Source organism: Molothrus aeneus, chromosome 18 (genome assembly GCF_037042795.1).
Source record: "Molothrus aeneus isolate 106 chromosome 18, BPBGC_Maene_1.0, whole genome shotgun sequence".
NCBI lineage: Eukaryota > Metazoa > Chordata > Aves > Passeriformes > Icteridae > Molothrus > Molothrus aeneus.
Window position 1 is genome coordinate 13,031,750 of NC_089663.1, and position 27,310 is coordinate 13,059,059.

Here is a 27,310-nt window from a genome sequence, read left to right on the forward strand (position 1 = left end):
GATGTTCTGAAGTTTACATCATCACTCTGCATGTCACAGCCTGCCAAACTGTGCTCTTCAGACCACAAATATTTAATGGGAACATAACTAATAGTCTCTGGCTCATCTGTAGACTCATATTGCCTTTCATTTCTAATTAAAATTCTCATTATAGTAACAGTGGTGGTGGTTCCTGCAAGAAACATTCTGGGCTGACAGCTATCCATTGATCCACAACCTTCTCTAACACTTCTTGCCTTGAGGTCATCCTTCACTTTAATGTCCTACTCTCACTGCCAGTGATCTCTGTAGCATTGGTGACACTTGTAAATGAAAATTCATCCAGGTTACTTCTGTTTGTGCACTGGTAATTTCATGTAAATTAGTCTGGAGACATATTTATGGAGAGCTCAGCATGGACAGTCATCACTCTTTTCTTCTTCTTTTCCTCCTCATAATGTAACAGTGATTTTCAGGTTCCCATAGAGAACAGAACTGCAGAGTGTTTTAGATTGAAAGAGGCCTCTGGAGGCCATCTAACACAAGCCCTGAGACACCAAGAGTCATATCTGGGGTGATTCCAGCATTTCTGCTGAGAACTGAATGCCCTGGTAGAACAACTTTGTAGCCTGTTTCAGGCCTACTAATTAATTAATGTATAACAAAATGCCTGAGCACTGGACACTGCATAGTGAACTGAAATTGCAGATTTGTTATCCCCTGGAGACAGTCATAAGGTAGGGCTTAGTTCAGCAAATGCATCATTTTGTGATATGACTTTGGCACTTGGAGGGAGTTTTGGAAAGTAAATACATAAATCCTAATATTAAAGGAAGTCTTTAGGACCTTCAGAAGAGCCAAGAGGCTGCAACAAAACAATTCCTGCAGCATGTGCACGTGTTTCTCAAAACCTGTTTAGATGGCTATCCTAACCCATTAGATGCCTAAAGTGTTTTCCTAATACTCCTCTAGTTCTGGTTGTTTGTGTGGTTTTTTGTTTCAGGTTTTTTTAATCTGCCCTATGACAGGCAAGACTCAGCACTCTTATTATTAAAAGACAGCTGTATCTAAAGTGCCATTTAAAATCTGTTTGTTGCAAATTTCCTTCATTTGATTGGGGAAAAAAATAAAACCAGGCAGAAGTAACATCTAAAAGTTCCTGCTCCTTGCTAGACTATTATTAATTTCTAACTAGGACTATCTAATTGCCTCTTCACTGATTTACAACAGTTATTGGCCACAGTAATCAAACAGCTATTAAAGCAATTTGAAGCATTATACCCTTCTAAGACTGCATTTGTTTTGCAACGTTTTCTTTATAAATAATATGCATTAGTTTGTAACATTATCCTCATCAGCCCAGAGGGCTGCTGAAAAGCAGCAGTTACGTGAAAGATTGAATTTCAGCATTTCAGGTCCTATTACGCTGGGTAATTAAATGAGAACCTCTTCTAATTGTAGCGCATCAAAGCCCGACAGTGCCCCGGCAGAAGCGGCGCGTTCCGTTCATTAGGCAGGGAAAATGCGCTGCTTGTGGCCGAGGAACGGCGCGGGATGAGCGCGGGGTGCGGGCCGGGGTGCGGGCATGCGGAGCGGGGATGTGGAGCGGTGCGGAGTACGGGGATGGGGTGCGGGGATGCGGGGATGCGGAGCGGGAATGCGGTGCGGGGATGCGGTGCGGGGATGTGGAGCGGTGCGGAGAGTGCGGGGATGCGGAGCGGGGTGCAGGGATGTGGAGCGGTGCGGGGATGCGGTGTGGGGATGTGGAGCGGTGCGGAGTACGGGGATGCGGTGCGGGGATGTGGGAATGTGGAGCGGGGATGCGGGGATGCAGGGATGCGGTGCGGGGATGCGGTACGGAGCGGTGCGGGGATGCGGTACGGAGCGGTGCGGGGATGCGGTGCGGGGATGCGGTGCGGGGATGCGGAGCGGGGATGCGGTACGGAGTACGGGGATGCGGTGCGGGGACGCGGGGATGCGGAGCGGGGATGCGGAGCGGGGATGCGGTGCGGGGATGCGTTGCGGGGCGGGGACGCGGGGATGCGGTGCGGGGATGCGGAGCGGGGATGCGGAGCGGGGATGCGGTACGGAGTACGGGGATGCGGTGCGGGGATGCGGTGCGGGGATGCGGAGCGGGGATGCAGTGCGGGGATGCGGTGCGGGGATGCGGAGCGGGGATGCGGTACGGAGCGGTGCGGCGGTGCCGCCCGGCCGGGGCGCGGCGCTCCCGGAGCGCTGCCGCAACCACGGCGCTCCTCCTGCGCTAGGGGGAGCTGCGAGCGCTGCGAACCCAGCCCGGGGATCGGATCCAGGCTGGGGACGCATCCCCAGGATCCAACCCAGGAACGCATCGCCAGGATCCAGCCCGGGAACGCATCCTCAGGATCCAGCCCGGGAGCCGCATTAATGCCGGGAACGCATCCCCAGAATCCACCCCCGCGGTCGGCCGGGACCGCATCCCCAGAATCCATCCCTGGGATCCAGCCCGGGACCGCATCCCCAGAATCCACCCCCGCGGTCGGCCGGGACCGCATCCCCAGAATCCCTCCCGGGAGCCGCATCCATCCCGGGAAGCCATCCTCGGAATCCAGCGCCGCGGTCCAAGCCGGGAGTCTCCCGGCAAGCCCAGTCTCCGAGCGGCTCGGCTTAAATCCGCCTTACAGGAGGCTTCTCCTGGCTCCTGCGGCTGTGCCTCGGTTGTCCTGCCCGAGGATCCAGTCCCAGAGCCCAGCTCCGTTCCGTGCATCCCTGGGTGCAGCTCCAGGGACCGGTAATTGTTAGCACTTGTTGGAGGCACTGGCTGAACTCCAGCTCGGTGTCAGGGGCTCCCCCGGATTAGCAATTTATCCTGGGCACAGCACTTGGAAGCGGCTCTCCTTTGTCAGTGCAGCCTGCAACACGTGGGGCTTGAGTATTCCAAAGGTTTGCAGGCAAATCCAAATATGCAGCACGGAGGTGACAAACACCTTCGAAAATATTGTATCTGACAGATATTTTGTTTCTAGAGTAAGTACACAGGAAGATAACTAATTGTCTTAAAGCTGAAAGCAGGATACTAATTCCCATTGCAGAAAATATCCCAGAGTGCCTCATGGTATTCATACTTAAAGCTTATCAACAGATCTTAATTTATTTTACTTTATGTAAACAAGAAGAGAAGGAGTAAGAGGGATCAGAAACACTTGTGGGTGAATCATTCCAAAGGTCATTCATATATATAAATACTGAGAATACACAAATGAAAAGTGCTGTGTAGGGCACAGACTTAGTGGGTTATGGAATTCCATTGCAATAGAATCTAGAGCTCATAATTATTGCAGCATGGTCCTTCCCAAGAGTATATAGTCCCAGGCTATAACACTTGGATAAGACAAAGAAACAGAGAGGAGAATAATTACAGATTGAAAAAAATACTGCCAGCAGAACTTCAGTAAGTATTTGCTATATGGAAATAAATACTCATTCTTGGCTCTGTCCAAATTCTGTTGCATTTGCTGTCCTCAAATGATGAAATTTTGGAAGCTCATAGTCCCAAATGTTACTGGTAATTGAGTATTTACTGCAAGTGTGGGTTTTTTGGTAGCTGTGTTGAATGGTAGGATGGAAGGCCACAATTTAATCCCTCTGGTCTCAGTGATTTTGATATTACTGGGTTTTTGTGTGGTCAGTTGCATTTTGAGGAGTGGTCTTCTGGTCCAAAAAGCCACCTCTTCACTCCTCAAGCTGAAGGTAACCACCTGTGGCACCCCAAATTTTTGATGCATACAGTAGATACCTATGGTGTACGAAGAAAGATCAGGTGAACTGATTCCCTTGGCAAATATTGGTACCTTGTGATCCCCAGCCCTTGTTAAAAACATTTGTCAGCCAAAGAGGGACAATGCCAGGCCCTGTGGTAGAAAAACCCCTTTCAGATGTGCTGAATACAAAGCCAGGCCATGCTGTCTGCATCCAGCACCAGTGAGTAACTGTGAGAGATACAAGTGATATCTCTATTACAAGGATAGATGCTGACACTGGAGTATAATAAAATCACTTTAAATGGCAATACTCCTAACTGCAAACAAAGCACAGAAGGCAGAAGAGAGATGATAATGCACCCAGGCACAGGGATGGCATAAAACCGAGTGTTGAGTATTTTTGCACTCTATTCCTTTATGTGACTTCAGATCTCTGGCAGAATTTGGGGTGCATCCTTCTCCTGTTCTTCCTTTTGGAATCCTGTATAGATGGGACAACACAGGATGTGATTTCTGTATGCACACTTGCAGTGAACTGGCCACAGTCACATTCTAAGGATTTCAAATTCTGTATTTAAAGAGAATGAGTTATTATAATAATGAATAATTCCATGAGAGAGCAGAAAGCTACATTAAATGAGACAGACAGATACTCACCCAGTCTGACCAATTTAAAGAATAGCAGAATATACGTGCAGCTCTTCCCTCTCTGCATCCATCCCCAGAGCACGTGGTGTCATTAGCACATTTCACATCTGAGGACACTGAGGGACCTTGTTTAAGGTGACAGCAAAGCCAGAATCCCTGGGATGATGCAGTGCCAGGAGTGCAGTGCATGGCAAGCTCAAGGTGAGCAGCAGCAGCTCCACGGGCCTTGGAGGAGCACCCAGTGCTGGGGTCACAGCCAGAGCTGGGATCACAGACAGTGCTGGGGTCACAGCCAGAGCTGGGATCACTCCAAACCCTCTCACACAGATCCAGGGTGCTGAACTCTGCCTGAGTGACAGGGTACTGAGCAGGAACCACTTTCCATTCCAGGGTTATTAGATTCACCATTGCAGACTGCAATGTCTTTTGCACTCAGGTATGTCAGGAGTGCTAAGCTGTGGGAACATCCCAGTCCCAACTCCTGCGCTCTGAACTTCTGTCAGGTTATTCCCTCTGACACACTTCTGCTGCCAGTCCAGTCCTAGGGTTGGTTGACAGGTTTCTGAATTTCTTTTAATATTGGTTAATATTTTAATATTGAAAGTCTACTCAGCACAAATTTTAGTCAATTTTTGCCTTAAACCCCCCACATTTTCATATTAAGAAGATTGTGTACAGTCTTATACTTCAATTATTTTTCCATTTTCTGATGAACATTATCCATCACATGCACAGAACAAGACAACTATATAGCTTTTGTATTCCCTAACAAAAAAATAGCAATTTGGATGGCTATAGTACCTACTATCATGCTCAATCACCTACACAAAATGCTCCTTCTCCAAGTATATGATCATGTTTTCACCTGAGAAATGCTGGTGAGATATATTTGATGAACAGAATTTCTGCATGACAAAATACAAAACACCCCAATGCCTGCACAGGGGTTGGAGGGTTCCTCTGGCAATTGCTACCTGCACATGGAAATAGGAGCTTTGATTTGATGGGTTTTTCTTTCTGCTTTCATTTGTTAGCATTGGGTCAGTGAATTGGCACGTGATTTCAACATCGTGGCTGGCAAAATATAGAGAGGGAGCTGAGAGCCCTCAAAGGCTGCATTTTCAGTCTAAAGTACATTATATGGTACATTTGAACATTTTTAGAGGCTGACTGACCTTAGGAGGCCAACTTTAGTGCAATCACTCTCCCTGCTTCTGAGCGTGATCCTTATTTCCTTACAGTTTTTGCAGGGAATATGCTACATGTAAGACTGAAAGTTTTGGTTTTGTCTATTTAAAGTCATGAGAGCCCATAAAGACTTCAAAACAAATTCCTGACATTCTGATGTTCTATAGATTCTCCAAACTAACCTTCAGCTGAATAATGTGAGAAGCAGCACAATAATCACCATTAATAAAATGTCAAAATTTCACTTTAAACGTACAAACTTACTCTGGAGCAATCAAACATCACAAAATCCAAACCTGTTCAGGATTAGAGATAATTTGAATGGCTTTGATTAATGTTTAGAGACATAATTTGGACTGTATCAAAGGTAGGTAATGACATTTTCTGTATTATTTAGTGTTACAGTTTCCTTTTTTAGGACTCCTTATATACCGTCCTCTGCCTTCAGACACACTGCTCTGTGTTTGGTGCTAATTGAGTTGTTGTCATAAACTATTCACAGCAAGCCATATTTTCATTATAAATGCATTAAGAAATAAATTAATCTGGGTTCTTTGAGTGTGATTTGTGTACTTAAGTCCTTCAGTTGAAAATGCCCAAACAAATCATCTTAGGAAGAGCCGGTACTGAAAATTCTGGTCCTGAACTGCTGTACCTAGAAGGAGATGAAATCAAATTTCACAGGAGTAAGAACAGTTGTAGCAAAACCTATTCTGTCCAGACTTCTTTACCATTTTTTCACCTGTTACTTGACTTCTGCCTCTTATCCATGGACTCAAGGTGCAACTTGCAAAACTTTGTTCTCATACAAGTAACACACAGGCTCCAGCTCAGACTCGATAAACAGGACCTCTACTGCCTGTCAGTACTTCTGAATAATCTCATGTTCCATCTAATTTACATCAGACTGGTTTTTTTTTTTTCCGCAATTCAAAGAAGACAGATGTTGGTAGTTTATGAACTATGAATATTATAGGATTGGGTTTTGGTCCCTTAGTGAAAGTTGCCTTGGAAAAAAATAGCATTTCTTGGCACCGTGGCTGCTTTTTCTTATAAATGAGTTGAATTGTCTACATTATCTACAAATTTAAGATACAGGAAATAAATGTTTGATAGCTGCTGTGTTTTACTGTCAAGTGCTGGATTCTTATATTTAAACTCATCCAACAAGTATTTGTAGTGTCTAGTGAAATCTACAATCAAGCAGAAGACACTAAAGCAGTTACACATGTTTGAATGAGTTTTTCAATGAGAAACGCTTCTTTATACTCTTGTGGGAAAAATTACATTGAAATTTCATCCTTATGATATCCTCTTTTTGCTTTTTCCACATTTGAATTAGCTGCTACTGACAATAAAATCATGTAAACCATGACAGCACAAAGCATACTCCTGACAAAGTTCTCTGCAGTTCCTCCCTGGAAATCTTTGTGCTAGGGAACTCTTTCCTGACTTGGCTTATCAAACCAGGATAATGTCTTGCACAAACAATAGGCTTTTTAGAATCTGCCAAAAGATGCTTTACTCATTTTTTTTAGGCTAATATCTACTAACAAACTTTGACATCTTTTTCAGGAACTGACTACAGATAGAACCTCACTGATTTTGGCCAGCTACAGGGGAATGGCTGCATTTGCCTGAAGGATCAGAGCCTGATTTCTCAGGATAAAACCAGCAGATTGGGAATAAGCCACCATTTAAAGGTGTTGCTTTGTCACAGAGTGTTCGTGGAGGGTTTGTGGAAATATACTAAGGGCGGTATTTGAAATATACTAAGGGTTTTTTCCTAAGCAGAGAAAAAACCCCTTAGTATATTTTAAATACCACCTTTAGTATATATTTCAAATACTGCACTTAGTATATTTCAAATACTCACTACTTTGATAACAACCTGCCCCTTGCTTGCTGTGTGCTACAGCTGTAGTAAATATCATTGAAAGTGTGTTTACTGTTGGGCCACAAATATTTACATTTTATTTTGCCACAAGGAGGAAAGAGACTCCAGCTATCCAAGATGCCCAGGGGAAAGCATCAAAACTAAAGGAATAGGGATGAAACAGCTGCCTGTGAATTATGTTTGGAAGATGGGATTGAGAACGTGTATAAAAGGAAAACAAGAGAGTGAGGAGGCGGTGGCGGGGCCTGGTGAAACACAGGTGGGGAAACACAAGTGGGGCAAACCCGGGCGGGCCCAGGTGTTCCGCGGTGGGTTTTCCTCTGCCCGGAGAGGAACGCACACAGGGCATTCTCATCTTTTGGCAGGGCTCTTTTCCTGCAGTTCGCAGTTTTTCCCGAGCGCCGCTGCCCAGCAGGAGCGGAGGCAGCGGGAGCGCCGCGGTGAGGCCGGGGCCGGACCGCTCCGTCCCTCGCTCCGCTCCCGGGCTCCCCTGGCTGCCAGGGCCGCTGCCCGGAGCCCCTCTCAGCCCTGCGAGCCCTTCGCCCTTCGCCGCTGTCTCAGCGCATCGGCCGCGGGTCCCGCTCCATCGCTGCCTCAGCCGCGAGTCCCCGTCCCCTCACGCCCCTGAGGGTGGGGCTCGGCGGTGCCCCCTCCCTTCATCCATCCCCCCCTCCTTCCCTCCCTCCCTCCCTCCTCCCAGGGAAAAGTGTCTGAGCGCGCCGCGGCCCCTCACACGGGCGGGGAAAGCGGCGGAGGGCGCTCGGGGCCAGCGCAGCTGGACAGCGGCCGTGGGGACGCTCCAGCCGCGCCGCTTCTCGCATCTTCCCCTCCCTTTGCTCAGCCGCTTCAAAAGTTTTGTCCGGGGAGCGTCAGCGGTGCCGGCCGGGGCAGCCGCCATGGGCTCCGGCGGGGTGAGCGCGGAGCGGCGCTGAGGGCGCTGCGGGCGCGGAGCGATGGCGCGGGCGGCGGGCGCGCAGAGCTAACGGCGGAGCAGCCCCGCAGCCCCGCGGGACGCGGCCCGGAGCCTCGGCCGCCCCTCGGCCGCCCCTCGGCATGGCGCGGGCGGCCCGGCTGCTGCTCGGAGCGCTGCTCTGCGGAGGTAAGCGGCGCGGGCACCAGTTGATCTTGTCAGCCGTGTGAACTAAGCTGCCCCTTCCTCCTCTTCCTCCTGCCTTTTCCTTTCAGTCCTGCCGCTGCCTCTCTCTGCTGCTTTCTCTCTCGCCGGTTGTGTGAATGGTGGGAAACCTTGCGAGCTTGCGTTTGTCTAAGAGGAGAAACGGGCAAAGTTTACTTTCGTGCTTAACAATGATGATTTTACAGATGCTTGTTAATTACTGCGTTATGTTAAAGGAGCGTCTCTGTGGGAGGGGGTGTCCCAGCGCCGGCTTGGGGCGGAATTTGGGCAGCGGTGAAAGCTCCAGGAGCGGCACGGTGACAGTGTTTGGGAATAGCGTCCTTTAAATTCTATTGGAATGGTGCGGTGTTAGCTCCGGAGCCTGGATGGAAGGGCTGTCACCTGGGTTGGACAAGATGCTTGTTATCTTGATTAAAGGGACAGCTGAGGAACAGGTTTGGCTTAGCGGAGGGGTCATTTGAATGATGTGCTGGTTTTTCTCATCGCTGAACTTCTGTGATGAGAGAGTTCCTTTGACAAAGGCAAATCTCTTCTGAAGTGGCTCAGGGATGCAGACAGTGCATGCTCCCAAGGGAGATTTCTGTGCAGAATCGTAGGTGACTGCCGTGTCTCAACACTTCTTGTTTTCTTGCTCAGACGAAACATGATGGTTGTGGATGCTTTATTAAACCGTGCCCTCCTCCTCGTCTGGGTTGGGAGGGTGTGGAAACTTCCTAAGCTATCTGCGATGCCTGCTGTTGTTGCCATTCCTAGGAATAAAAACATAATTTTGCCCTTTATCCTGCTGGTATTAGTGTTGCTCTTTGACTGTCGTAAGAAGATTACTCCTAAAAGACTCTTCATTGTTTAGCTCGGTCCAGCGCTGCCAACCTCTCTCCCAGGGCAGTTGATTGTGGAGGCAGCCGTGAGAGATACAGGAATATCTCAAGGGTGAAGCAGGAGCGGAATCAGGAGCAATTCATAGAAAGGAATATCTCAAGGGTGAAGCAAGAGCGGAATCAGGAGCAATTCATAAAAGGACTTTTCCCACCCCATTCGGCAGGGAAAACAAAGTACTCGGCAGAAAATTGCATGGCCTCTTAATGCCGGTCATTTCAACGTGCATTAAAATTAATGGACAGCCCGGTGACTTGACACGCTCTGAAAGTGCCGATGTGAGGAGCCTAAAATGCAGGTTTCTGTTCTGATTGCTGTAGCCTGGAGGTGAGAATTAGATCAGCCTCGTGCTCACCTTCAGAGACTGCCCGGGATTAAGGTTTGTGAAGAGTGCCTGGCGTGGTGTGGGGCTGCTTTGATGGTCACCAGTGCTTCCATCCTCTGCAATGGATCCTCATCCTTCATATGCTGAGTTAGGCACCAGTGTATGGGCGCTCCTTTAGGAAAGCATTTGTACAACAGAAATAGGTTATGATTCTTCATGAAGGCAGGAGAAAGTGCTACAGGCAGAGTTTATAAACAACAGCTCCTGAAGCCCTGCTGGACCTGCCTCAGCCATGCAGGAATGGTGCCCCAGCCAGGCATTGCCAGCAGCTGCTGCTGGGGGCCCCGGGGCTCTGCTCTGTCAGAGGAAAAGACAAAATATTACTTTCCTTCAGGGAAGAGAGGCAGAGGTTCTGAGCGGGGAATTGGCCTGAGCATTGTTGGGCACTGTATGATTTAGAAAAGAGCCACTTAATTAAACTTATTAAATAAGGTGTTTGTATAGTTTCCTGTGGCGCCTTAATGAGCGTTTCATTTGCGCTCCCCTCGTGTATTTGCGCTCTCTTTGTTGGCGTGTGAGGATAGTGATTGTTCTTGAGAGCTAAAGTCCAACTAAATGAAAGTCACTTTATAGCTCGCAAGCAAAAACGTTTGTAAATGTGCTGAGAAACTTACTGTTATAGACAAGTTGTCGTTTGCTATTTAAAGAGCCATATTTACTTCTCTAAACTCATTAGCATCTCCTATCAGGCTTGAATTTCTAAGAAAATTCTCACGAAATGTTGCCTTAGGCCTCAGTGCGCCATTATGCTGGGGTTATTATCTGGCCAGTAATGTTAATTCATTCAATCTCAAGAAAGAAGCTTGGCATTTAATTTAAGCCATGCCTCTAGTCAGAGCAGGATGTATAAAAGTCAGCGTGCAAAAGTGCTCTTGCATTTAGGTGCAAGCACATGTTTTACATACCAATTATTGGATGGCTGCTCCTTAGGTGGAGAGGATGTGTGAGAAATTGTATTTACATAAGTAAATCCCAAGTGTATATATATTCCTTTCAGGAAATGACCTCTTTTCAGCAAAGTGCTAATGCATGTGCTTAAGCCCCTTTATAGCCTATAGGAGGTATTCATGAGCTTGAAGGAAGATTATTTATTTATTTTAATAGCTTTTCTGAGGCAGGGCGAAATGTGAACGCACATGTACAGATTTGCTTCGTTTTGTAATGGATGGATAAGTGGGGATCTTCATTTTCCTATTAGCAGTGAGCTAGAACAGGGCTCACAGAAACTGCGAGTACACTGAGCCCTAAAAAAGCGTTTAAGGATGCCCAGCCAGAGAACTGATTTGTTTGCACAAGCATCTCTAAGTGCAAGAAAGTGTTGAACAGGAGCAGTTGCTGAAGGTGCGTGGAGTTAGCAGGATTTTAGGTGCAGGAACAGTGTTTGAGCCCAAATGCAAACACAGCTGTGCATGCATAGGTTGGCACAGCACCTGCCAGGGTTCTGCTCTGCCCTTCTGCCTCCCACAACCCTGCAGTACATCCTGGTTTTTGTTACACTGCAGTGGACACTGAGTGAGGCTCTTTATTTTCACTATTCTTTCTTTCTGATTTTAAATTAATCAAGCAGCAAGGATTTTTTGTATCTTATTTTGGAAGTTCAGTAGCGTGGCATACCCTACTGTTATGGAAAACTTCATAAATTTCCTTTTTCTCAATTTCATCACGTTAGTGCCAGCCAAGAGCACAGCAAGAGCTTGCATTATGTTAAATTATAGCTGCATGGAGTTTTTATAAGTGGCTAATCTCTCTTCTGGATAGAACCCTTTCAAAATGGAGATAGTGCTATTAATATTCCACTTTACTTTGTTTTCATATTTGGTAGTAGATCAAAGTTTATTAGACACTGTACTTACCTAGTAAAACACCCAGCAGTTGTACTACAAATGGCTGTTCAAAGCTGCTTCTAAGTGCATGACTGTGATATAAAATATCATCCCTGTAATCGCTTTTCTAATGCATAAATGTGTGTCTGCCTCTTGAATTGCAGAACTAAATATCTGTGTAAAATTAAGTTCTAAACAGCACAATGTTATGTTTTCTTAAATGGCCAAATGTTAGTAAGCATTGACAAATTCTCTTCTTTGGGATGAAGGGATGGGGTTTTCTTGTGAATTGGGATTTAGTTCTGTGTTTTCAAACTCTAATGACAAAGCAGAAGTTCAGCACTACTGAAAAGGTGGCGTGTAAGGAATAGCCAGAATTCTGAATGATGGCAAATTTGCCAAAAGTTTTGGAATACAAACTTTCCTGGTTAGAGTTCTCAAGGGAACGCCCCTCTGCAGTAAATCTTCCAGAGCTTTTGTTCCCAGGTGTGGTTAAGGTTGTGTCTATCCGAGACAGTTAAGTGACAAAAAAAGTAAATTAAAGCCTGCAATCTTCAGGGTGTGACCATGCCATGAGGGAGGTGTTAGAGATTTCTGTGCAGAATCCCAGTTTTCTCCAGGGCTTTGGTAAATTTTTGTTTATTTACTCATAAGCTGCATGCAAGTTTGTGCTGCCACAGCGAGATTTTGGCAGTGGTTCATATCTGGCAGGCTGCACTAGAAGTGTCCCAGCTATTCCCAGAGAGACAAAAAGCATATTATGATAAAAGATGTTAAAATGGCAACAAGTTGAGACAACTGGGGTGTAAAGGCAGTAATGGAAAACCATCCAATAGGGACATTAAAAAGGTGAACTGAGGATGCTGGGGAAAGCAAATGCGTGTTTTGGGTGGCTTCCAGTCACACCTGTCCATCAGCCTGGAGGGGACATTTCCCGTGCAGCAGGGAGAGCTGCCCGCACAAAGGAGGCGGGTTTGGTGTGAGGGAGGCGTTAGCAGGGCTTGTACCTGCTCTCTGCTGCCAGGATTACCGCTGCCTTTCTACTTTTGGCAATCTTTTTGCTCTTTGTCTCCTTCTTACCCGCTGTGGTTGCCACTTTGCTGAAAGACTTGGCCCCGGTTTGGCCACCTTGTCCAGTGGGACTTTTTGGTTTGTTTATAACCTAAACAGTCCAGTGATAAAAATGCAGGCAATATTTTGGGATGCTGTAAGGTGTTAGCTTAAGGTATTTGGCTGAAATTTCACTTGCCTGTCCTTCATAGTCATTAGCAATAACTTTCTGGCCAGAAAAGTTGTTTTTGTCTAGTTCAAACTCTTGTCCTGACTTGCTCTTAGAGGCCTGAGTCCTTTATATTTTATTCAGCCTTCCTTACAGACTCAGTACCCTGGCAAAACAGTTTCACAGTGTTCAGCTCTTCAAGCAGTTGTACTGTTTTGTGTTCTGTGGACTGGCTCAGGCTCTAGTGACAGATGTGACCCCTTTGAAACAGGGACGGACAAATGGTGCATTCAAAGTTCATAGCTTCTGCAGTCTCCTCACTCAGAGGTATCTGCTAAAAGCTGCGGATGCATCTCGCTCTGGAAATCATTTCAGCCCAGCAGTGCCTGTGTTTTAGTTAGCAAATGGAAATACTCTCTCTTTATCTATTTGTTCACATTTTTTTGGGTCAATACACAGCCTCAGGTCAGCATTTTTCTTTTCAGCTGTATCTAGTGAAATTACCCAGTGAGTGTACTCTTCTATTTTCCTTGCTAGTCTAAAGCATATTAATCTGCAGAGCTTGGATTCCATAAACAAAGTGTCATCCCCATCACTAAAATTACTGGCAGCTCTGCAGCCCTGGTCAATTAAGTGAACTTTTCGTTAGGGGAGTACATTGGGACTAAGTGGTTCTTTCCCATTACACTTCAGAAATGTGCTAATGTCTTCCTGTTGCAGGCTGACATCTTGGGTCAGTACCTTTGTGCTTGCAGACAGCCTTTGCTGGCACTTTTTTTTTGCTTGAATAACAGAGATCATGCGAGTTGTAGTGCCACTGTCATTAGCAAAGCCTGCTCTTACAACTGTGCAGTTTCAGCAGCTTGACAGATGTGAGCAGCCAGACGAGTCCCCTTAAGTGGACGCTTTTATTGTACATTGCTGCAAGAATTTAACCTGATTTTGCCATCCACTGATGCTACAAGTGTCATGGGTGAGGTCAATTTACTTAGATGATTCTCTATTTTTGGTGAACTGTTACACATCAAGTGACCATTTTGACTTCAAGTAGATGTATTCAGATATAAACTGACAGATATTCTGTTCGTGTTTTTCTGTAATTTTGAATTGTATTGCTGTTACAAAAATGAGCTGTGATGAAAAGACTTGTCATTCCAAGCAACTTCTGAAAAGCATTGTAACTCTGTGTAACCATTTAATTTTTCCTCTTGATTAAGAGTGAAAGTTAACTTTTGAAATGTTCATTTCTGTCCTTGTGAAATTCCATTTTCTAACCAGTTGTATTGCCTGGGGGTGCTGTTCCTTACCAGCCTGAGCCAATGGAAATTGATGCCGCCAGGTTTCTGCCCTCTCCCAAAATGAGCTACCCTCTTTTTGTGTGCCAGCCCTGGTGTGCCTCTAATTCCTCTGGAAACTGCTTCAGGGGAGATAAAGCACATAAAATACACTTTTTTTATTTAAAAAAAAAAAAAAAGAATGGTGAGTTTGTATCACCTTGGGATCAACTTACTGCTTGAATAAGCAGGAAGGGGGGAGGGAGAGCAGGGCTGAGCTGGGTCCTGCAGCCCAGCAGTTGCAGTGGTATGGCTTTAATTTATCCCTGGGACACTCCAGGAAAAAAAAAGGGATTGTTCTGGGAGTTGCTTACATCATATATCCACTGCAGGATATTAAACACTGAGAGGTTAGAGAACATGAGAGGCGCTCTGTAAACGATGCAACTTTGATTTCTCTGTCGGGTGGAGTTTTTTCTCATTTTGCTGGTTCTGTGACGTGTTGAACAAATAAAAGTGAGGCTTACATTAATATACTGCCATTTCCTCATGCAGGTAGAATGTGCTTTTTGATGCATAAGATAAACCTGTTTTCCTGAGCTCAAACCAAACACACACTATCACCGCCCCCACAACAAACAAAAAACCCCAAACCCTGAGTTTCTTGCACTATTACTTCAAACAGGATTAATAGCACTACTTCTAACAGAGTTGTCATTAGGAGAGTTTGGTTTTAGTTTCTTATAAATTCCCCAACCATTAACTGTTTCAGCTAAAGGATTCTGTGCCAAGCATCTGCCTCAGATTGAATAAGTTTTTTTCTTTTCCAGAACTTCAGCCAAGAATTCAGTGGTTTACAAGAACAGAGCTCATGGAGGGGGGCAGGGGGGTAGAAACTCTGGATTTTCCTTTGTTTAAAAATAGTTGCTGGTCTCTTGTTTGGGGAGCACTGATACCCTGATGAAACACGCCAGGAGGAGACTGGGGAGTCGTGGGTGATTTGGTGGGATGTCAAGTTAGCAGTGTTGGAAAGGGTCGATGTGTCCTTGGAGCTAGAAGCTGCAGAGATTGCTGTGCCCTGGGCATGTGCCTGCCAGGGTGAGCTCTGCCCTCCTGGCAGCTCCAGGTGCTCTCTGCAGCAGGGCTGGGGCAGGGCAGTGCCCATCCTTGTGTTTTCCATGCCCTGTCCCTCCAGGATGCTCTCCTGGAGCAGTGCTGGGGGAGAAGCAGAGCAGGACAGGTGGGCCCGGACCTTCTGTGGTGTCTCCTGCTCCAGTTCCCCCTGTAGCCAGGTGAAACCTCCCTCGGTGGGCGTGGAGTCAGGCCCTGCTGCTTTGGGGCTTAATTAGCAGTTTTAATTCCTGCTGTCTGAGCTGAATTCCCCTGTCAGTCATTGTGCAAGGCCATCACACTCGTGTGGAGACTGAAGCCTGACCAGTGGCCTGTATTTGCTGGGCTGCTAAAGTGTGTTTGATTCATGCACTCATTTCCAGCCATCGCTGGGTTGGTGCTGTGGGTGTGTGCTGGAGACAGCAGTTATGCCTTATCCATCTTTTTTCTTTAAATCATTTTTTCACGACTTGAAGTGGTGGTTTTTTTACTTTCTAATTTCATATCTCTCTGGAAACAGCCAGAATGTTTGATTTTTGCACTGTGGAATCAAATGACCTCTCACTCTGCTGGCATGAAATAAAGGGTACCAAATAGAATAAATAACTACTGTGGGGAAGTTAATATAGCATTGACTTCTGAACACCTGTTAATTTTCACTGATCAGAACCTGGGGGAAGAGACAGATTGAATTTGGCTGCCCCTTAGTGAGGGGTGGATACCTACTTAGAATAATATCATCCTAAAAACTCATGAGGGCTTCAGTTTTGCTACAGATTTATGTAAAATCTTGCAGAGCATCAACTTGTATTACAGCTTTGTCATACTTCATAGCATACTTTGTTGTTATTCCTTGCATTCGCACATTTTTAATGATGAGCCTAATCTAGGCTTTCTCTGTCTCTGCTCTTTTGGTGGGATGTGAACTTTGATATTTCATGGCTGCAGGTGTGCAGCATTGAGCTGTGTAGATGGAGAAGATGCTTCTCTTTGTGCACAGCTGTAATTTGGGGTTTAGGCTCGACCCATACAGCAGATGGGTGGTACAGCTAGACAGAAAGGGCCCCTCATTTTCTGGGCAGTGTCTGTGCTGAGAGATGCTTGTTGGGTGACTTTGTGTGTGACAGGCTTTGGCACCAGCAGCCAAGGAGAGCTGCACCTGCCTCAGCTGAGTGCAAAGCCTCTGTCCCCTGGAAAAGCTGATGTGACACTGCTTGAGCTTGGCATCCTTCTTGACTGGGTCTCTCCTCAGCAGGTCCATCCTGCTGTGTCTTCAAATCTTTGGCTTTTAGATGGCCTTGTTTTAACAGTTAAAAATAAGAAGTTGTGTTTTATTTGGCAGAGTGACTAATTGCTATATTTTCTGTCTTTAATAGGTGCTCAAAAAACCAGTGTTTTATGACAGATGTTACTGAGCTCTAACTGTATCAAAAGTCTTTGTGCTTCTCTTTTTCATAATTACACCCTTGATAATTCTGGAGAGAAATCTACTAAAGGAATTCAGGAACAGGGAACTCTCTTCCCTGTATATGTGTTGAACACGCTCCCTTGTCATTCCATCACAGGAGAAGAGGGAAGAGCAAGCAATTCCAAGTGGTGTTACCTATTTTCTGTAATTCTCTCCCCAGCTGTATGTGCAGATGTGAATGCTGAGGTCACCTGTCAGATTTCATTTGTTCATCTGTAAAAGGGAAATGACTGCAGCACTTGATTACCTTTTGTTATCGTAATGTGGATAGGAAAAATATTTTTTACTTTGGGGTAAATTGCAAGTTCTTTTTACAACAGTACCTGCAGCTGACTGGGGAGTACTGTGAATTATTGCTGTTATATTTTTACTGAGGAATAACCCCAGTCTGATAAAAGATCAGGATCACATGATAGTGTTCAACAATTCACTGCAGGTGCCCATTAGTTACATTTTCATATTGATTCCATAAGCTGATGTGTTGTGCTTTGAAATGTCAGCAAGCTGGTAAAAGGAATTTTTCCAATTGTATGCGACATAATGGAATTAGAATATTCTCCTTTTTCCTTTGGAGTGTCACCAGGAGTCTGGAGATGAAAGGGTGGTGCTGACTGGTCTTGAAAGACAAATGTGGAAACACCTATGGTGCAAGGTCCATCTGGAAGGTCTTTATTGCATTATAGCTTTATTCAAAGCAGCAGAGATTCGTCTGTTGCCTTGGCTATTTCACGGATTAAAGTTGGATATCGCTCTAGTTCAGGCTCAAAGCTTCACAAGTCCTCAAAGCTTCAGGCTTCCATTGAACTTTAGTCTTGGTTTTGAAAATTCATTTAGAATGAAATTAGCTGTAGCGATGAAACGGTGGCGCTTTAATAGGAATCATCAGATGACATTTAAACATGATCCTGTAGTGCAGTCATGTCAGAACTGGTTTGAGGTAAAAAAATCATGCCTTTAGGCAATATTGTTCAGGAAAGTCACAAAATGCAAATGGTTCCTTTGAACAGAACTTAACATTGATTTGTTTTTGTTTTTGTTTTGAGAAGAGGCAAAAGATCCACCTTTGTCAGCTGCTGAGATGCGTCAATTGGAATTGAATCCACAGTTCTGAATGTCTCTAAAATTTGGATCCTGATCTAGGCCCTGAATTGCCTCTCTCAGCTTTACAGAGCAAATCAATTCAGCAGTGCTTCCAAGCCCATTTAGACTTTAGCAATGTTCTGACCTTTTTTGTGCGTTGTGCCTCTTGCGCCTCCTCCCTTCTTTTTCCCTTTAATAAGGGTGTGTCAGATTGCAGCCATGGCTCTCCAGGGCTTGTTGTTAGTTTCTCTTGACTTTTGCTGGTTCATTATTTTATGACTGTGGACTTTTCTAAAATTAAAGATGAGATTTTAATGTTAGAACCTGTACATAAGACCTGCCAAGACACTGGCACAAGCTGTTGGCTGGCAGAGTTTATTTATCTAACAAGTCGTGGTTGCCTGGTAAATGCCTTCAGCCCACCTTGTTTTCCATGCAATTTCCCTTCCAATGAAGAAAACTGGATTTGATGTGTCATTTATTCATAGTGTTATTCACAGACAGTTCATAGTTTACAACGATTTCTTCCCCCACCCCAGCATTTATGTATTCCTTTGTTGGAAGAGGGGAAAGTTCAGGATGTCAGGTATCATTTGGCACTGCTAGACTGTGTCAGAATTAAAGTGATTTTGGAAATTTCTCTCTTTTAGTGATAATTATTCTCTTTATAAGTGATAGGTGCAGTTCAAATAGAACTATTTCATTATCCTTCATAAGAGGATGTTTGAAACAATCTGAGTCCATTTGTTCGGCTTATTAAAGGGCATTTAATGCAAATTATTTGGCTGTTACAAGTAGGGGCATTTTAAATGCATTTATCCGTGATTACTTATGTGGTTTTCACCTCTAAAGAAATAAAATGTAACCGGAATTTTCCTTGCTCTGCCCTGTGTCAGAAATGCTGTAGCCTGGCACAATTTCTGGATGTAGAGAGAAGCTCAGTTTTGGTGGAATTTTGCTCTGGAGTTTATCAGCACAGCAGTTGCACATTTCGTCAATGACTTGCTCAAATAATAAATAGTTCCTGTGCTGGTTTCTGGCTCCACCTGATGCTGAGAACTCCTGAGTGTCAGTGCTCTCTCCAGCTGACACAGGGGGTGATACCCAGGGAGGGTGGGAAGGAAGCACAGTGTTTTCATTGCTGGACTGGAGAGTTTGGGTGGCTTGGTTCTTACTGGGAATTGGGACCGAAAACTCAGTTTTGGGTCAATGTACTGGCCCAAGTTATTGTTACTGGTGCTCAAGGGAATGGCCTTTGCTCAGGAGGGTGGTTTGAGTTCCCAAATGCAGATATCTGCTTTAGAGGGACGGGATTTGCTCAGGAGGGTGGTTTGAGTTCCCAAATGCAGATATCTGCTTCAGAGGGAATGGCCTTTGCTCAGGAGGGTGGTTGGAGTTCCCAAATGCAGATATATGCTTTAGAGGGACAGGATTTGCTCAGGAGGGTGGTTGGAGTTCCCAAATGCAGATATCTGCTTTAGAGGGACAGGATTTGCTCAGGAGGGTGGTTTGAGTTCCCAAATGCAGATATCTGCTTCAGAGGGAATGGCCTTTGCTCAGGAGGGTGGTTGGAGTTCCCAAATGCAGATATCTGCTTTAGAGGGACGGGATTTGCTCAGGAGGGTGGTTTGAGTTCCCAAATGCAGATATCTGCTTCAGAGGGACAGGATTTGCTCAGGAGGGTGGTTGGAGTTCCCAAATGCAGATATCTGCTTTAGAGGGACGGGATTTGCTCAGGAGGGTGGTTGGAGTTCCCAAATGCAGATATCTGCTTCAGAGGGAATGGCCTTTGCTCAGGAGGGTGGTTGGAGTTCCCAAATGCAGATATCTGCTTCAGAGGGACAGGATTTGCTCAGGAGGGTGGTTGGAGTTCCCAAATGCAGATATCTGCTTTAGAGGGATGGCCTTTGCTCAGGAGGGTGGTTGGAGTTCCCAAATGCAGATATCTGCTTTAGAGGGACGGGATTTGCTCAGGAGGGTGGTTTGAGTTCCCAAATGCAGATATCTGCTTCAGAGGGACAGGATTTGCTCAGGAGGGTGGTTGGAGTTCCCAAATGCAGATATCTGCTTTAGAGGGACGGGATTTGCTCAGGAGGGTGGTTTGAGTTCCCAAATGCAGATATCTGCTTTAGAGGGATGGGATTTGCTCAGGAGGGTGGTTGGAGTTCCCAAATGCAGATATCTGCTTTAGAGGGATGGGATTTGCTCTTGGGGCTGCACCTGGAAGTGTTTTCTGTGTCCTGCACTGGTGGGAACAGTTTAACCGTGCACAGGTGTTGGTAACGGCAGAGCTCAAATCACAGGTGAACTTTATTAAACGAATTATTTCTCAGTGAGCATGAGGGGCTGTAGCTCCTGGGGAGTGGGCAGCACTTTTTGGGAATCCATCGCACAGACTTGTAGATAAAGTTAAGATCCTGAACTGCTCTCTGCTCCAGTGATCACAGAGGAGTAAGGAATGCTTCCAGAGGATAATTCACATTGATGGGATGTTTTGACTCCCAAAGGACTTTCCTTCTTCCATCTACAGAGTAAGTTCATATTTATGGGCATCAATTTGGGGTGAAAATCTCCCTTTTCTGTTACCTGTGCTCTGTTTTGTGCATTTGGTTATCCAAATATTACTCTAAGTTATCAAACCTTCTTAGAAAACAAGGTGGGAGTTTCCAGCCTCTGCTTTTGTTAAATTTCTGGTTGTTATTGAAGAAAAATACTTGGATTTATAATGGAATTTACTATGCTAAAGCAACACAAAAGTAAATAGCACTTTCCATAAGTATAGACTATACAGATCCCCACCTCAACCCCCCCTTTTATAATTTTTAATTTGTCTCACCAGATTTCAGGTTTTAACTCCCTTGACTGAAAATGAAATCAAACAGTGTGAGCTTTTGGGAAACTGTTTTGAGGAACAGAAAATGCAAACCACATGGTACATTCCCGATGTGAAGATTTAGTGGAGAAATCTATTTTCATTGGGAAAACAAACTCCACTGGGTTTACTAAGTGACATTTCAAAGCAGTTTGAGATGAAAGGACTGTGGTCTAATTCATTGCATATGTGATATTTCCTGGTGGATAGGTGTTATGTTGAGAAAGAAGCCAGGGAAGTGCAGTAAAACTGAGAGGGTTTTGGTCTGAATTGAGAGTTTAAAAATGAGCCTAATCCCATTTTTCTATCTAAAAAGTGGCAGATACCCATGATCAGAAAGTGACAGAGTAACTGTGCAACACTTTGCACTGTATTTCTTTTAAAATGGGACTGTCTCGAGCTCAAGCAGTTTTAGCTGAGGTTTTTCCTGCTCTGTGTTTTCTGATTGATTCAGAAGAGTCTCTGTGAAGTGGTTCAGTTGTTTCTGAGAACAAAGGCAGCTGGAGAATCCTGAGCTCCAGCCAGCTAGAATCATTTCCAGGAGCAGCACTAGTTGGGTTAAATCCTGTGATTTTCACTTTTGGAGGCAAAGATAGATGGTGTTTTCCTTAATCTCTCTTTCTGAAGTGATGATGTATGAATGCTAGCATTCATTTTTACTAAGTAAGATTCATGACTGCAGATAACTCCTGCAAACATGTCCCTGCATTACAAAAAGGCACATAAAAAGGGGGATGAAAATATTTTGAAGCTTTTGGTCAAATTCCACACAAAATCTATTCAAAGATGCCAGACTTCTCGAGTCAGAAAATTGGGTTTAGTCTGCTCTTAATGCAGAATTGAGATGGTGCAGCAGCATTATTCTGGAATCCTGTCTCTGGGGAGCAGTCTGCTTGTGGGATGGCAGAGCTGCAGGTGGGTTTTGCTGGGTTTGCTCCTCTCTGTGAGCCGTGCTGGGCCCAGTGTGCAGGGGGAGAGCAGCAGAGCTCTCAGTGCCTCCTTCTCCAGGGAGGAGGAAGCACTCAGGGCACACCAAGGGTTAAGGAACAGGTGCTTACCCACAGGCCTGCTGTCTCATTTTGCACACAGGATGGATAGCTTCCTGGGAAAAAATCCCAGTTTTTGGGCTGAAGGAGGGTATTGTCTGCAGGCTTGGGCTCTGTTTGCTCCAGGAGCTGGAGGTGTGGGGCTGGTGGGGCTGTGCTGAGCCCTGTGAGCAGCTCTGTCACTCTGGGAATCAGTGGTGGGGCTGTCCCTGCTCTGCACACTCAACCTTGGGGGCAGCATCCTAGAACACGTCCCTAGCAGCCCTTCAAAGCCCACAGCCTTGTTCTTGGCCTCTGGAGCAGCTCTGGGAATCAGTGGTGGGGCTGTCCCTGCTCTGCACCCTCAGTATTGGGGCAGCATCCTAGAACACGTCCCTAGCAGCCCTTCAAAGCCCACAGCCTTGTTCTTAGGAGCCACATGCAAGCCACAGAAGGAGGACAGGCAGGGGATATCTCTTCTAGGCATCTTGGATTTCCTCTCTGCAATTTCCATTGGTGTTCAGGACTGTTTTCTGAATCCTTCTGTTACCTTCCCTTGCTGTAGCCAGAGTGCTGGGTAAGTTTGCAGGTTAACTTGTGTCTCATGAGGAGCAGGGACTGTAGAAGGACAAAGAAGTTCAGTAACGCTCTGGGGAATTGTTTTGGTTCGTGTTCCTGCTGCACAGGGCTGTGCTGGAGGAAAAAAGGCACATTTCTGTTCTGCTTTGATTTCTTATAGCTGTCCCCAATGTAAGCAGGAGATTTGATCAGAACTTGCACTAATAGTGAATCCTGCAGAAAATGAGGCCACAGGTTTTCTAATTAGGCATCTGTATTAGCAGATGCTTCTGAGAGTGTAGCTGCTAATTTTGCTGTGCTGCAGTTCAGCCTTTTAAAATCATGGAAAATTCTGTTCAAGCAAAGGGCTGTGTAAGTAAATGTAATAATATTTCTGAAGTGTGCTGTATAGTACTATGATAAGCTGCCTAAAAAGTTTATCAGAATGTTCATAATTCAGTGCAACACTTGAATATTGTGTCTTGAATGACTGCATGGGGTTATACATAATGATAAAGAAATGGTGAGCAGCTGTCTGTGCTGTCAGCCTTGCTCACAAGTACTCTGGAAGAAATAAATTGTCATTAAAGGCTGGATCTTTATGCATATGTATGTGGGGATGAATTAAGTTTAAGTCTGGATTTCCTTATTACTTTTTTAGTGCTTTCCTTGGCAAACTTAACATTCTTTTTTTGTGAAGGAACCTTCTGGCTCATTGTAGGCTATTCCTGCTGCTTTTAATATCCTTTGAGATTGATTCATGAAGTGCCAACATCTTGAGCTGTGGAAAAAGGGTAAGAATCCTAAAGAAAGACCCTGGATACATGAGAATAAATTTGAACTCAGACTCTTTCTGTGCCACTTTGATCTGAAAGAGACATCTTGTGATTCAAAGGAGCTTTGCTGTTAACTAAGACCATGAATTTAGTCAGTTCCATTTTGATTTAAAACTGATAGCATTAGCAAAATACATAAAAACAACATCTGGTTCAAGTTTACTGGAGTGATACTTTAGAAAATGAAAAGAGCTATGTCTGGTAGCTGTTGAGTGTGTCTGTATGTGATAACTGCTCGGAGGAGAAAACTCTCTGTGGCTGGGAGAGCTCGAGAACATTTTTACACTGGTGATGTTCAGTGATTATTGTGCTGGTTGGTAGAGGATGGGTTGGGCTGTGTCCCCTTCACTGCCTGAGAGCTCAGCACAGACAGGGAAGTTGTGAGGAAACAAAGAACATGAAGTGGAGGATGGGATCCATCATGGAGGGGTGTTGGCATCCCTGGCTGACCTGGAGGAGGAGGTGGTGGACCCAAGTGCAAAGAGCTTGGATCTGTGCATGCTTTGAAAATTTACCAACAACCCAGGGTGTGGGAAGGAAAACCTGTGGCTTGTTGACTTCTTTGGCTCTCTGAGCAGAGGGCAAGAAAAAAGCAATCCCAGAGTAAGATTTTCCTATAAATGAATCAAGTGGCCCCCTCTGGCTTGCTGTGTGTGCTCTGAGCAGCGTCAGGAGGAGCTGCCATTCCCTTTTTGCACACTGCATGCAGAAGAGATATTTTTCCCCCCACCAGAATTCAGATGTTGTAGAATCCCCTAAAAGCTCTTTGCTAAAAGCTGTCAGGGAATGAGGTTTCAACACCTCGCAGAAAAGGCTGAGCAGGTTGAAGGTCAGGAATGGCACTGACCTGTGTGGTTGAGAAAAATACTACAAGAACCTCCCCCAGTTTTTGATCTGATGTGTTTTTTAGGTTTAAATTTAAATTTTTTCTGGGCTTCAACCACAAAAGTCAGGATTTCTTTAAGATCTTTATAAATATTCCTGCTAATTAATCTATTGACAGTGAAGCTGAGAAAATCCACTTACAATTTTTTCTGAGTGTCGTGGTTAATGCTTTGAGAATTATGTTGTCCATTGAATGAAGCTCCTTACAGTCAGCTTACAGAATGAAACTTTATTTGAATGTCAAGTGGTAATTTCCTTCAGCAAGTAGCAGAAATAGGCATAAGACACTCCATTAATTAATTTATTTTAAAGGAAGGGAAATACTAAGTGTTTAGAGAGAAAGAAAAAAAGAAATGTCCTCTTTTAAAGTCTCAGAAGTCTGTTCAATGGCTCTAGAGTTCCTTGATGCTTCCTAGAGTGCCTGTCAGTGCCTTACCTGATGATATTTTCATCTGTTTACTGACACATCACCACTGAACTATAGTGCAGGAGGTTCTTTAGCTGATAAATCAAGCTTTTATCCGCCTATCCTTCTTGCAAGAGGGTTTACTTGAAAGAAAAGTAAATATTTTGTAGGTTCTTTTTACAGTGCGAACGGAGCTGTTATTTGTAGTTCTGAGGGCTTTCTTCTGGGACCTGTTTTGGTTTCCTCAGGAAATGTACCTTATTCTTTTTCCTCCCTTAAATGTTATAAACTAAAAAATCTAAGGGAATGGTGGTGCTCAAATAATTGTAACTGAGAACAGCAGTCTTTGGTTCAGACAGCCCAGCAGAGCAGTCTGTGCTTCAGAAACCTTCCTTTAATAAGCAGAAGTGGCCTGGAGGGTTTCTGTGAAGTTGAAGTGGTGTGATAGCACGGAGATGGGATAAAACCCAGCCTGAACTGCAGGTTTTTACTGCAGCTGTGGTCCCTGCAGCCCTGTGTGCTGTGCACAGAGAGCAGCCCAGCTCCAGACTGCAGCAGGCACCTGGCTGAGGTGCTGTGCTCCTGTCCAGCCCTGCAGACCCAGCTCCACCTGGCTCTGAAGGCAAACCCACCTATTCCATGCCAGGGTAGCAGCTGCAGGTTTGGGTTCTGGCCAGATCGTCCTTGACAGGACAGAGCTGGTTTTGTGCTTTGTGTTTTGGATGTGGCCATTATGTTGGCCAAGCTCCCACAATAAATTATTTTTATGTGCCTAATTCATCCTCGATGAAAAAGAGCAATCCATTAAGGATTCTGCACTGTTATGTGTTCTTGTGGTGTATGACATCAGTAGAATGCCACAAGTTAATTACATTCTTAATTACAGCTTTGTATTGAATTAGGGTTGTATTATCCATAGAATAATTGAAAACCTGCTGAGATCATGTCTGGTAACATCTAATTGTATCCCATGATTTTTTCCCCTAAACTTTAAATAAAAACTGGCATTTCGTTTAGCATGGTTTTAATTAATTGACATGAAAAATGTAATTAGGGCTGAGGCAACAGACCAACTATCTTAAAAAAACACACTCAGAAATTCCTGATATTTTGGGGAACAATTAACAATTTCCAGAGCAGGCTCTGTTCTCCTGCATTTCTGGAGAAACCTTGAGCAGGCACAATTGAAGAGAGGAGTTGCTGCTATCAGAAGAGAAGAGAAATTTGAATGAATGTTCAGAGACATTCTCAGTCCTCCTTCAACTTGAGGAAACTCGATCCGCTCGCAGCTTCAGGCTCAAGAAACCTCAGCATAGCCCAGGAGGAGCACAGGGATGGGATGATTCTTCCTGGGGCTGAGGAGGACAGGGCATGGCTGGGTTGTACCAGCAGCAGCCGAGCAGCCTGGTGCCCTGAAAGGCAGGCAGTTCTTTGCCAGCTTTTATGGACTCCGGTGGAATTACCTTCTTTGTGCCTTACCCCTCACCTCAGCAGCAGTGAGAGCTGCTTGTGAGCTGGGCTGGTTCCCCTTCCTGCCTTGGAGCTTGTTTGGAAGCTGCTTTGCCTGCCAGCATCCAAAGAGCACTGCTTCAGGTAACAGGGAAATCTTGATTTCCTCTTTTCTTGCTCTCTGCACTTTGCTTTAGCAGATTCTTGTCCTGAATTTCAAGGCTGAGTTAGGCAGGACCTGGTAGTGAGAACAATGGTCAGGTACTTGGCCAAAACACTGGGCATCTTTTCTCTTTTTTGATAAAAATCTTGTCTGGGAACTTAAAGAAAACTCACTGGACTTTAAAGAAGTCATCTGAGAAGGAAATGCAGCTGAACAATGTGTTCAGTGTCAGAATTTCTGAGCCTGACTTTTAATCAGAAGCTTTGGGTCTGTCCTTCTTTTTCACTTTCCTTTTGTAGGAGACTTGGAAATTGTTTGGGTTTGTGTTTTGTTCAACAAATTATCATTTTCTTCCTATTGGTGTTTTTCCATAGAGACAAAGCTTTTCATTTAAATATACCTACAACAAAGCTTTAATTCCAGGGTGAAGAACAATGTCCTTTGGCTGTTTGCAGAAAGATTTATTTGTTTCAGGACATGCAGTTATTTCCTGTGTATAACCTGACTTAGAAGTTTTTCTGTTTGATATCTCTGAAATTAATATGCACTATTCAGACCTGCCCATACATAAATCTGCATCTGCTTTGTCTCTGAAGGGAGAGCATATGCAGGGGTGGCAGTGCTGTGTGGGAGCAGGTTTGAGAGATCTCGCTGTGCTTGGACACCAGCAGAAAGCCCTGGGTACATCAACTGAAAGCTGGCTGGCAGCCATAGCACACAGAATGGAGGGAATGTTTGCCTAAAAGACTGGATTGTGTCAGGCGTGACTAAGCAGGAATTTCAGCTAAAATGCGTTAGCAAATTGAATGCTCGGAGCAAAATAAGAACGTTCATGCTCTTATCTTTGTTCACTTGAGACTGGGTTTGATTTTTAATATAAAACATCAATGGAGGGAGGGAAGGGAAGTTCTGCGGAGTGTTCCTTGATTTTTAGGAATGCTGCTGGAGGTGACTGCTGACTATTTTGCCATGGCTCTGTTTACATTCCTTGTGGAATATGCGTGCCCTTTACTCGCCTGCGGCTCGTGGGGCACTGGGCTGTCAGTCAGGCAGTAAAATACTTTAATTACCCCCGTGCACCAGACAGAGCAAGAGCAGAGAGAAAGGGTGGGAAGGGATGAAAGGAGTTCACTTCAAGCTTACTTTCTGACTGTCAGAAGAATGATAAACTGTAAGTCCTGGCTATTATTATCCTTCTTTTCTCCAGGAAGGGCATTCCTGATGGAAAGAGGTGTTGGGGTGGATGTGCTTTGTAGGTCCTGCTTGAGTGTCTGAGGGTGTGGGAATGGCCACT

The 27,310-nt window shown here is 45.0% G+C and overlaps 2 protein-coding genes across 2 annotated transcripts in view; one reads left to right on the forward strand and one right to left on the reverse strand.

The window, feature by feature from the left end:
- Positions 1–1,430: 1,430 nt before the first annotated feature.
- LOC136564491 (uncharacterized) lies at positions 1,431–2,330 on the reverse strand. Its single transcript, XM_066562478.1, has one exon. The coding sequence runs from the start codon at positions 2,328–2,330 to the stop codon at positions 1,431–1,433; it is 900 nt and encodes a 299-aa protein (XP_066418575.1).
- A 6,116-nt stretch (positions 2,331–8,446) lies between these two features.
- TMEM132C (transmembrane protein 132C) overlaps positions 8,447–27,310 on the forward strand; it is a 169,999-nt gene continuing 151,135 nt past the window's right edge. The window contains exon 1 of the mRNA XM_066562430.1: positions 8,447–8,551. Within this exon, the coding sequence (XP_066418527.1) occupies positions 8,506–8,551 (46 nt within the window). The 5' untranslated portion in view covers positions 8,447–8,505. The remainder of the gene's footprint in view (positions 8,552–27,310) is intronic.

Coding starts and splice junctions, on each gene's coding strand:
- LOC136564491 (XM_066562478.1), bottom strand. CDS start 2,330: ATGCGTTCCTGGGTTGGATCCTGGGGATGCGTCCCCAGCCTGGATCCG.